This window comes from Sylvia atricapilla, chromosome 12 (assembly GCF_009819655.1).
Source record: "Sylvia atricapilla isolate bSylAtr1 chromosome 12, bSylAtr1.pri, whole genome shotgun sequence".
NCBI lineage: Eukaryota > Metazoa > Chordata > Aves > Passeriformes > Sylviidae > Sylvia > Sylvia atricapilla.
The window spans coordinates 89,532-101,473 of NC_089151.1; the positions used below are offsets into that span (position 1 = coordinate 89,532).

The 11,942-nt window shown below is 48.8% G+C and overlaps 1 protein-coding gene across 2 annotated transcripts; it reads right to left on the reverse strand.

The window, feature by feature from the left end:
- Nucleotides 1-506: 506 nt before the first annotated feature.
- Nucleotides 507-10,116, reverse strand: TAT (tyrosine aminotransferase). 2 transcript variants are annotated; one of them, XM_066327344.1, is made up of 12 exons: nucleotides 10,021-10,115; nucleotides 8,185-8,427; nucleotides 7,901-8,005; nucleotides 7,014-7,081; nucleotides 6,488-6,646; nucleotides 6,170-6,308; nucleotides 5,602-5,654; nucleotides 5,081-5,233; nucleotides 4,062-4,190; nucleotides 3,537-3,620; nucleotides 1,923-2,021; nucleotides 507-1,180 (listed from the first exon to the last, which is right to left on the reverse strand). In XM_066327344.1, exons 2-12 carry the CDS (start codon nucleotides 8,417-8,419, stop codon nucleotides 1,037-1,039), a joined length of 1,368 nt encoding a protein of 455 aa, XP_066183441.1. In that variant the 5' UTR covers nucleotides 8,420-8,427; nucleotides 10,021-10,115; the 3' UTR covers nucleotides 507-1,036. The 2 variants fall into 2 exon arrangements, with proteins under 2 accessions (XP_066183441.1, XP_066183442.1); XM_066327345.1 differs by lacking the exons at nucleotides 3,537-3,620; nucleotides 4,062-4,190 and having other exon boundaries at nucleotides 10,021-10,116.
- Nucleotides 10,117-11,942: the final 1,826 nt, after the last annotated feature.

Genomic DNA, 11,942 nt, shown 5'->3' on the forward strand with positions numbered 1-11,942 from the left:
ACCGCTGGCGTGTCACAAACACCACATATAGTATGAGCCATGGGTGCCACCCAGTGATTCACCACTTAAGCAGGAAAGGCATGCCAAGCCTTGAGTACTTAGGCATGGCTGGGTCCAGCCCTGGGGACAGCTGCCTCCCTGCAGCAGCAAGCACAGCAGCCGCTGCTCTGCTGGGGTCCACAGTGGGGCAGGCTGAGAGGGCCAAGGAGAAGGTGCAGACAGAACTGTTCTGTGGGGAGTGGACAGGCTGCCACAGCAAGCTGCCAGCATCATCAGGGCAGGAGAGGCTGGCTCCAGTCTGTGTCAAGCTTGCAGGGCCCATCCTGCTCTCAGGGCTGGTGGGTTTCTTTGGGGGTCTAAATCACTCTCACCATATCCCTGCTGGCACACAGGATGGCCCTGGGCAGGCAGGTATATGCCTGGGGCACTGCAATAACATGGGGTGAGCAAAGGTGACCACACAGTGACCAAGCCCAACCTAGTGGAACAGTAGGACAGTGCAGAACTGCCATGTCAGAATTTTTATTAATAAAAAAAGTTACAATAACTTACTCCCTTTATCACACAAAGGGCTTGGTATAAAGAGCTCTGGCTTCCTAGGGTAACACAGGGAAGTGAGAGGTGGGTACTTTTATCCTCGAAGACAGCAGCCTTCTCCTGCCCCCAAGGGGAAGTGTGGCCAGCACAGAAGCCACAGGCCAACGTGGCCTTTGCCACAGGGGCCAACCCAGGAACAACCTTCTGCCCCTGCCTGCGGCTGGTTCACAGGTAGCACAGACCAAGACAGGGCACAGATACTGAGTCTACAGAGACATGGGGGACTGGAAGCAAGAGGATGTGCAAGCTCTAGTGGAGGAGGAGAGAGAAGTGTCTTCTTTCCATAATGCTGAGGAGTCTGTGGAGCACAAAAAGTGAAGCAGCAGGACAGTGGCTGCTTACAGGCAGGGAGAGGCAGGGCTGGCTGGAAGTAGCCCTGCCTGCCTGGCTGCTGCGTCATACAAGGTCTAGCCTGACAGGGGTAGGGGGCCAGCTGTAGCTACTTGTCACACTCCAGATCCTGGGCCCCATCAGCACCCTGGTAGTGCATCTCACAGAACTCCTGAATGCGACCGCAGGCCTCCAAGATCATCTCCTCAGGCACAGTGATCACTACGCGAAAGAAGTTTGGGTACTCAAAGCACTGAAATGAGAAAAGATGAAGCTGGTAGATTACCTGGGATAGTGCCACTTTTAGAGCCCTGCCTTGGCACCACGAGCTACATCAGCATGAATACAGTCATTGTAAAACAGCAGAGCTTGGTTCTTGTTCTCTTAGACTGTTTTTCCTATTCGAAGCAAATCTCCTATCTCCATCTGTCTAGACATGATGCTGTGAGGGGGACAGGCCAGAAGACTTTGTGTGAACTATGCAGACCAGACTGTGCAGGGAATGGGATGAAAGGAGCTAAGCAAAGGAGAGGGCTGGAGAGTATTTAAGGCCCAATGTTGGAAGTGAATGCAAGGCACAGATGTTCTCAGCCTTCTCTTCCCTATGTCTGCAGGGGTGAAGGACTGGAAATAGACTGAGGAAAGGAACATAAGTGGGAGCACTCCTCTGAGGGAGCACCTTCAGCAAAGAGATATGGGGGTATATGGAGTTCAGGGATACTGCTCTGCCAGTTTGAGAAAGTAGTGCAAGCACAGTAGTGCAAGCCTGGAGTTGGGAAGATCCTGGCAACGGGACTGAGTGCTGTTAGTGAGCCAGAGACTGCCACACACAGCATGAGGAGCTGACAGCCAGCTCCTACACAGTATTACAGACCATGGACACTTGCATACACAACTCCCAGCCTGTCCTCAGAGCTCAGGGATGCAAACCCCTACAGCTTCTCCCACCATGTTTTGGCCCCACAGCTCCTTGGGGCTCTCAGTCCTAGGCTCACCGTGGCTGGCAAGCAGAACACAGACTGCTCCGAGATGAGTCGCTCAGTGAACTCCACATCATTTTCAAACTCTGGAAAATGCTCCATCTCAATCTCAACCTGCAGCAGAAAGATGTAACATGGCAATCAAGGGCACCAAAATTATCTACATTGTCCTTGCTTACACACATGGCCCAATGACTTCCCAGTCAAGTGCAACTGTCTGCCCTCAATTCTTGATTTGGGCTGCCTGGGATACAAGACAGAAACATAAAAATGAAAACTGGGCTTCTGAAAAAGCCTTCATTAACTACCTAAAATGGCATCTCAGTTAAATGCTGCTTCAGTAAAAAAACCACCTGACAGAAAAGACATAGTAACCAATTAGAAGTGAAAAGGAATAAATAAGACATTGAGACAGAACTTGGCAGAGAACTCAATATGCATTAATAATCCTGTTAATGCAAGAAAAAAAACTGCTTTGATTTAAAATAAAGGTCTAGAATATCATGAACAAAATAAATCCTTTGAGGATGATATAATTGGTAAAATGACATGAAAATGGTAAAATATTCAATAAATATTTATCTTCTGTATTTGGAAAGAAGGCAGCTGTCCATCTTTCACATAAAGACAGTGCTAATCTGGTCATTTGTTTATAGAATCCTAGAATGGTTTGGATTGAAAGGGACCTTAAAGCTCGTTTAGTTCCAATGACTCCACTATGGGCAGGGCTGCAACCCACTAGATCAGCTTGTTCAGGGCCCCATCTAGACTGACCTTTATACCCAAAGAAGATTTAAAACATCTCATGAAAATATTCCTAAACAGATAATTTGAGAGATAATTTGCATACAGAAGTTCTGGAAGAGCTGGTAGAAAACAAAAATAAACACATGATTTAATTTGAAATAGACAGTCAGCTACTGCAGAAGTACAATCTTAGAGCTGGGCCTTTACATAAAAAGCATAAGCAAAATGACCTGTGAAGCTCTGGGTAAAATTTGAAACAGGGTCAGGTAATAAGGATTTTTCTACAGAAATGAGCGAGACACTGCAGTATTGTCCAGTTCTGAGTCCACATTTTAGGAGTGAATGAAAAACTGGAGACATTATGAGATGGAAAAAAAAAAAGGAAAATAAATCCAAACATGTGTTAAAGTGTCATAAATGTCTCAATTGAGCTTGATGAGATGAAAAAGGAAATTTCAGCACATTATAAACTTTAAAGCAAACAGGCATGGGAAAAGGCAGAAGAAGAGGCAACACCACGAGCAGAAGACAGGCATGCTAGTATGAAGAAGGCTACATCTTCTACAGGAGGTATAATAATCTGCCTTGTTTTTATAGGGGCTTCCAGTTAGCAGCTGGCTTCATAGCCAGGTAAAATAGCTTTGTCTTGCAAAGTACAAGTCATGGAGTTCTGTGCAGGAACAAGTGGGTTAAGTGTAGTGGCCTCTGCTCTGCCAGCAGTGAACAGCATAACCTGGCCTTCTAAAGTGACCAAGGGATGCACTTACCACACAGGGAAATATGAAAATGCACAGTAATGGAAACCTGGTGGCAACTACCAATCTGAAACACTGACTAGCTCCGCAACCAGAACTACTGTGAGGGTTGGTGATCCTCACTTACCATCAGGTACATGGCTCCAGCAGGCCTGACAGGCTGAAGGCCAGGGATAGCTGCTAAGGCAGCATAACAAAGGTCAGCATTAGACTGAAAAGCAAAAAGGAGAAATTTCAAAACAGGAGAAATTCCAGGAAGCAGCTCAGTGATTGGAAGCCAAACTCTGGACCGGGTCTGTGAACAGGTTTGCCTACTGCAAATAAAAGGGCAACAAATGCAAACAGCATGGGAGATCATGGCCTTGAGTACAGCAGGGGTTACTGAGCTGAGCTCAGCAAGTCAGGACCAAACTCCATCTCCTTGGCCAGCAGCTCCAGCTGCAGAGCTAGGTTGCCTGAAACCTATCATAGCCAGTATTTCTGCCCATTACACTGTCTCCTGCTGGAATTTGATTTGTTGGGTCATCCTAATCACAGACAAAACTGCACCTCCAGTTGGGGAGGAGGAGAGGAAGAATGATGAACTAGAGAGAAAGGAGTCCCTCCAAATAATCTGTGAACAGACCTTCTTGATCTATAACAGCCTGTTTACCTTGAGGATGCTTAGAGTGTTGTGGTAGAACTCAGGTGGTGTGCGGTGCAAGATACGCTCCAGTGCTCCTTGGACAATTGTACAGGGTCCTAGGATCCTTTGACTCAGTCTTACAAGGCCATCCCTGATCTGAGAAAACATCGTATTTGCAGCTTAAGATGATGCTTCCCTAAAGGAAAGGAACAGCTCCAAGGCTCACTTCCTGTATTCCTACAGCTGTTCACACCCTTCTCTTCAGTGAGCATACAGACTACTAAAGAACATTTGTTTGACTATATGCCAGGTTTAGCACACTATTTACAGTGTCATTCTCTGTTCCTCCATTGCAGACTGAAATGCTAACAGAGACAACCTTTGTAGCTTCCCAATCTGACTCAAATCAGGAATATAGATAACACAAATAAAGCCAGAGCTGTTCCTAATTCAACTTTGCATTTCCCTTAGGTTTGTGCCCACAATCCACACTTTCAGAGCCAGGTAAGGACAATCAACATTAGCTTTTCTGCTCACTCATTTGGTCCTCTCTTCTCCCTCTTCCTCTGCAGAGAGCCTTCTAGGTGGAAAGGTCACTGCAGTAGATGGTTGTCCTTGTAACACAGCTGAAAAATAGCCAGATAAAGTACTGGCAGCACTGCAAGGTGCTTTGTTCTTACTTTTAAGAGAAACCATGTAAGAGCACATAGACACCACACATGGACTCCACATGCTGGATAAGCCATGCAATACTTTCAGAGCTATTTGAGAAGTTAGAAGCACAGAAAAAGGACAAGGCATATATCAAAGAGCAGCAGATACAGTGAGTGAGTTACAGTGTAGATGTGGGTAGAAGGCCAGGTCTGGGAGTAGATGGAGTAAGGAAGGGACATGAAAGAGGGGCAGAAGACCTGGTAAGCACAATTGAGTGACATCAACATGAGAGTAAAAGAGCAGTACCTGCCTGTATCAGTTAAAGACCTGCTGATCCACATACTGAAGACTCTGCAAATCTGTTGCCATGACAGCAACTCAGCAGTTCTCACCTCTTTACCAAAGATGTCTCTCCTGTCATGAATTAGGATCCAGCCCATCCGCCAGCCAGGGACTAGCCATCGCTTTGCCAAGCCACCACAGGACAAGATTGGCACATTGGTGCTGAGAGTTGCAATGGGCTCATACTTGCAGTCAGCAAACACCTACAACCGGAGACTGTGTTAGGGCTGTCCCCACCTCTTACTGTGAGAACTGGGCATGTGCATGAGGCTTAACAAGAAGGGATGCAGGGAAGCAATGGGAAATCAATGGTGAAAACTCACAGCTTCAAAGTATGAAGATAGTAAGTGCACACACATAAAAGCAAGCTGTTTGGGAAGAGGAAGGGAGCTGGACATGAGACATTCCCCTAGGACCACACCAAGGGACCAGGAGCTCCAGGCACGGACCCAGGCACAGGGGAGTGAAGCTGTCCCACACCTCCAGAGACCTGGAGGCCATGGCCAAGGATTAGGTGCATCAAAAGGGACAGGCAGCACTGCGAGTGTAAAGGACTGCAACAGACACTCACCATGTCTCCATAGATCTCATCAGCCAGGATGGGCAAACACTGTCTTGATGCCACTGTGGAAGAGAGGGCATTCAGCCTGGCCACCTGCATCCTCCATGGGAACAGGCTTGCCCTTTGCTGCAGGGCCTGGCAGAGCTCTGAGGGAAGCTCTGTCTCAGGGCACAGGGTCCCTATCTTCCTCCTACAGACTGTTTATTTGGAGACCACTAGGGATCCCTGCCCTGACTGAGCCTTGCTCTGCTCCAATTGGTGGGAACTGGCAACACAGCTCTCCCTGTCAGCACTGGGCTCAGGAAGCACAGGGCTCCTGTGAACACTCCCTGGGCAGAGCCAGAGCAGAGAAATGAGCAGTCCAAGTCACACAGAGCTTTTGAGGAAGACACATGCTCTGCATGTTCTTGCCTAGATAAGAGAGCACCTCCACACTGAGCAAGCCCTCATTCCTGAGGTGGTCGGTCAGAAGCTAAGCCCCAGGCCATGGCACTGCAGCGATTGAGACGTGAGCAATGGGGACAGACCCTAGACTGCAACCAAGCCCCAAGCCCCAGAAACACACAGGCAGGCTCACCGGCCAGGATCTCCTGGAGGTGGCTCTTGCTGAAAACAGAGCCACAGGGGTTTGATGGGTTGTTCACAATGAGGCAAGCTGTTTTCTCATCCACCAAAGACTCCAAGTGTTCCAAATCAATTTCCCAGGCCTTCTCTGGCTAGTGAAGTGAAGAGAAGGGGAAGTAAAAGCTGAGGAACTGGACTTGCCACACAAGGTCAGGTGCACCGAGGCACCCAGGGTTACTCATATCCCCTTCACCCACTTCCCAGGGAGGGCCAGGGTATTTCTGAGAGGAGAAATGTCAGGACTGCCCCTTCCAGACCTGCCACCACTTACCAAGAGGTTATAGAGTTTGACCTCTATCCCCATAGATAATGCGAGAGTCTTGTAGAGGGAGAAGCCAGGCCGTGGCACCAGGATGTTCTGGCCTGGGTTTGCCAGCACTGCCAAGGCAAGCTCTATGGCCTGGCTGCAGCCACTTGTTAAGATGACATCCTGCAAAGAGCACAGAGAGGTCAGTAGGAAGCATAGCCACTCTGAAGTACTCCAGACACACGAGAGTGACATAACATCCAGGCTCAACTCTGCCAGGCAGAGCTTCTCAGCCAAAAAGACAGTGCCAGAGCCTGACTGAAAGCCTGGTGGAAAGCACAACCTCCTCCTGGGGAGGGTGGAGGGGAAGGGCTCAGGGAAGTAATGGGAGCAGCAGGAGGCCACCTTGGGCCAAGGTGCTTTGGCTAGCTTTTAGTCCTGTAACTGGGCAGGGAGGGAGAGCTGGTGTAGGGCACCCATGCCCCATGGTTTGCAGGCAGCAGCACCCTGTGTGCGCTGCAGTGGGAGTACCTTGGCTGGGTACCAGTACCTGGGCCTTCAGTGGTGCCTCTGGGCAGTTGTAGTATGTAGCCACAGCTTCCCGGCAGGACTGGTAGCCTGAGGAAAGAGGAGTCAAACATGGAAGGGAGGTTTTTACAGATTCTTTCCCTCTTTTTACCAGTACTGCTTCTTTCTTTTTACCAGTACGAGGCTCACAGCTGCTGCCCAGCTGGGGAAAGCCCATTTGGTGGTGTCCTAGGGTGGCAGAGACTGTCCTGCCTCAGGCCAAGCATCATGCAACCCCAAGGCTGGGCCAGGATGGCCAAGAGCAGGGACAAACCTTGGGCAGGGAGACAAACTCTGGCCATAGTGTGTCCCGGGAACAGAACTGACGGGAGCAGAGTGGAAGATATCCAAGGAGTTTTTTGAGCCAGAAGGAAGTCAAGTGTGACTACATGGCTTTCATTGTTTAGTGATGGCACTGGGGCAGCCCTCCCTGTCACCAGATGGAGGGTCCCACGATACAGGCATGATCTATGCTCTGTGCACACTTTTGGCACTAACTGCAAACAAGGCTCATGGTGTCAGTGAAGTCAGGGAGCCCCTGGTTAAGGCAGATTAGAAAGCAGCTTGGCTATAACTCATGGCAGGGACACACACTCCCAAGGCCTTCTGGGTTCTTGATAGCCTGTCTGCCCCAAAGGCTGGGGCAGCAAACAGCTTCTGCAGGAGCTCTGGGCCCTAAGCAGCTCATGCAGGAAAGAGCACACAGGTGTGTCTGGGAGATCTACGTACTTCTGCGTTCGTGTGACTATTGGTGAGGACCACTGTAGGGTGCTAATGGAAAGATGTCTGTGGGCTCCATAGAGCTCCTGTAGGGTAGGAGCTGGCACATTACTTCATCCAACTCTCACAGGATGAGTTTTGTCAACTTACCAACAGATGGAGCATAACCATTGTACTGTCCTGAGTCCAAAACCTCCTTCACAGCCCGTGTGACCTCATCATTTGTGGGAAGGTTTCCAAAGACCGTCGGGTCTCCTTTTCAAAGATTGAAAAAATAGTAAAGTTCTCGCTGATCTGTGACAGGCACAGAGCTGTGTGGTTGCCTGACCCATCCCTTGGTGTTTGCACAAACTTTGTGCTTCAGAGCCCTGCAACCTGTCACCCACACAGTTGACCCAACTACCTGGAGGCTTCAGCCACAGGACTGTGCTCACCTAAGGACAAGGAGATCATGGCTTTCTTTGGGTTGGGTTCCACCTTCATGCTGTCTACGATGGCTCGGACAGGATTGAAAGTTTTCTTTGACATTTCAGAAGCCCTCACAGCCCATCTTGGCTTCCGACTCTTCACCTTCCCTGGTGATATGATGTTCCCAGTGTTCTTGAGATTAACATCTAACATAGGGGCATGATCTCCATGGCCATTCACGTGGATCAGGTATGAGTCCATCCTGAGAGCTGTCAGTGCAAAGTGAATTTCCTGGGCTTAGTTAACACATGTCAAACAAGAAATCTGTCCATTTGGGGATGCAGCCCATAAGTAAAACTTCTGAAAGCTGTAGACACTAACTACTGCCTATGGATAAAGCAGGAATTAGGGTCATATTTGGTGCCAGGATGTAGTGAAATCACATGCATAAGCGAGAGAGCAATACAGTGGGAAAGATTAAGGCACTTCTCTGTGTTAGCTGCACCATTGCCTAGCATGGACCTCCTGCACTGAAGAGGAGAAAGTCCCACTAAAGCCAGCAGCCAAGAATTAATAGCATGTTGTCAAATTAATAGTCATTGCTTGACTGCAGATTCTATATTCCACTGACAGAAGGACCAAGTCACCCACTCTCTCCCCCCAGCTATCAGTTTACACACTCCAACCTCCAAACACAAAGGCCAGCCCACTATGACTGTCCATATCCAGAATGTTCCTCCAGCCTACAGACAGAAATGCAGCACTATAGATCATATATCAGATGCCAAAAAGGTAGCTCTTCTTCAGTGACATCAGTATGCACTGGGCAGTAGCAGGACAGAGGCTGGCCACTTACTTCTGTCAGCAGAGAACAGCACAGCCCAGACAGCCTAGAGCAAGACTAGTATGGCCAAGAGGGAAATCCATGAGGCAGCACTGCTCCAAGCAAAGGGCCTGTAGTTCAACCTAAAACTGAGTAACAAGGAAGGCACAGCAGAGGAACAGCTGCCTTCAAGACCCAAAAATGGACAAAAAAGTGACTTATACATCCCAGCATATCATATCTAGAACATGAGCTAGACCAGGCAGGAAAAGCCTAACTTACAAACTGATGATGACTCAGGGCTTTCCAATTGCAGTTTAGGGATAGGGCACAGAAGAGGCAGACCTTCTGAGACACAAAGCTCGTTCTTGCTGATACTGGCACACTACCTTGTAATCCTGCCACGAACTGCTTATGCTTTCTATTCTGTCCTATTTCTCTGCTCCACTGAAAAGCAATTCAGTGAACAGTGGCCCTTTCTTAACGGTAGTAACATAGCCCTGCACTCACAGATACAACACAACTTCCCTTTCCTTGCCACAGAGACTGAGCCAGAAGGGCTGTAGTGTTGCCTGGTTCAAGCAGGATTTGCTATCTGAGCAAATTTTTCACTGTTTCAGTGAAGTTTGCACCTAGAGATGCCCCATGCTGCTGCAGTTATTCAACCAGCAGTACCTTATTAGGCCATTTATAGCAACTCAGACTGATCTAACAGGGTCACAAAGCAAGATGTCAGCTTTTCCGCTGAAACCTTCTGGGTGTCCTTTCCACCAGAAGAAAACCAGCTGAAGAAATATACAGCAGAGCTGCACAATAAACTGAGCCTAGAAACGAGCCATGTATCTCAGTTCAACAGCTGGGCTGTGTCCCAAATATACAGTCTATCCCAGCAGAGCCCTCACACCACCGTGCAACATGGTTCTTCTGAAAAGGGGAGCTGTAGACACAGGCACAATAGATACCTTCAATGTAGGCAGCCAGGGAAGAACTCCCCACTACCCACCTGAAAGAAGCAAGGCAGCAGAGCACAGCACTTTACCTTCTACAGCACAGACAGGGAGACACCACCAAGCTTAGGGGTCCAGTCCCTAGTCTTCATCCAGAACAAATCCCCTTGAGAGGAAAGTCCTGTGAGTTCTTGCCCATGAAATAATCCCCAAAACTGGGCGTTGAGACAGAATCATTTAGCCATTGGCTCACAGAGAGGGCTGCTCTCCCCACCCAAAAATGACCTCTCCTCCCCTTTGCAACTGTAGTCACTTCAAACACCTGGAACATGGCTGTGCATTAACTCTTTCTGGGAGCAGCTGAAGGACACAGCTTGGCTTCGTGGAGTGCCTGGGCTGCCATCCTTTGCTACCACTTTCCTCAGCCTGCAAACACTGCTGGGGCAAATCTCCAGAGTCCAGGTATTCCAGCACTAGCACCTTGTAAGTCACTGAGAGTGGACTGATGGACCATAAAGCTTGAGGAAGCCATCAATCTGTCCTAAGAGTTTCTGGGATCCCAATGAGCCAGCTGACAAACACCAGTTTGGCTTCATTACAGTTGGGAGGCATCTTCCTCAATAAACTAAAGGGAGGAAAGCACTTGCCTGGAGGCACCAGGACCTGCAGCACTAAAGTAAGCTCAAGTTGTCATCCATTTGTAGGGTTTTGGTTTTTGGGTTTGGTTTTTCTGGTTTTTGTTTTTTTTTTTTTTTTTGGGTTTTTTTTTTTTTGGTGTGGTAAGTAACCTTCGGAAGTTTTGCAGGCCCTATCCAAGCACCTGTGGGTTATTTTCTCACTTCCCCCAGCTGGCCCCATCTCTTGTCATGCTGCAGTCCTGGCAGGGTTAGACATGCCATTGGGAGGCCTCAAGGACAATGCTCTATGTTCTGCCTAGCAACAACCCCCAAACTGACGCAACTGGAGCTCTACCCGTCATACCGCACACAGCAGCGGGGTTCAGGGAAGGCCACAGTGGAAGCCTGCTTGCTGCCAAGAGGGGGGGAAATTTGGCCCTGGAGCCATAGGAGGCTCAGTTACATAAGGCTGAGAACCTGGTGAGAAGCAGGATGAGGACAGAAGTGTACAATGGCATCAGTGGGTTTCTCTTGCTCTTAAAATGCCCTTCTCCTCTCACTGCATGACTCCATCCTCCTCCAGATGCTTTCACATGGAGAATGCAGCCCCTATCCTCCACTGCTTGTTGTGCACAGGGCCTCCCGAGACCAAAGCATGAACACACAGCTCAGCATTTTGTCTTCTAGAAATTTGGCCAAGCCATCCTTCTATGGTGTAGTGTAAGAGGCAGCCATATCCTGCAGGATGCATTTCTGCCAGCAAGGCTGCTGTCTCTCTGGACTATCAGGCCCTATGTTCCCCACTAGCACCCCACTCCACTGACTTGCCTCCACCCTCTATAGTTGGCTCCTCTGTCCCAGCAGGTCAACCCCACAGGTATCTTGTGCATACCTCTTCAGCTCCCTCTTTCGTGTGTAGCTTGAGCAATTGATATTTATCTCTTCCCACAGGAAGGAGAAACTAGTAATAACTTCAGCATTTTTGATGGTACTGCCCTTCTCTTGACGGTACCAGGGCTTCCAGAGACCCATTTCTGTGAGCAGAGGCAAAATCAGTAAGACCAAGCAGTTAAACTTCCAGACGGAGCTGCAGTCACAAAGCAGGACTGAGAAACAGCTGCTTGAGGGGAGCACAGGCTCAAGCATTGCTGCACTGACAAATCTGTCTCTGGTAAGGTTGCAGGTAGGTAATACGCAAGGATAGTTTTGCCAGTTCAGAGTGCACTGCTGCAGGGGTGGGCACCTATTACTCTGCATAAAAATCCACCAGGATTCAAATCACTTCACTTGTTACCTTCTTATATTTTGCTTTTATTTCCAGCAATTTATGTCTGCTCCTTTCAGACACTGGTACAGCACCAGCCAGTTCAGGTTTCGTGTGTATCCTAATCTCTGTA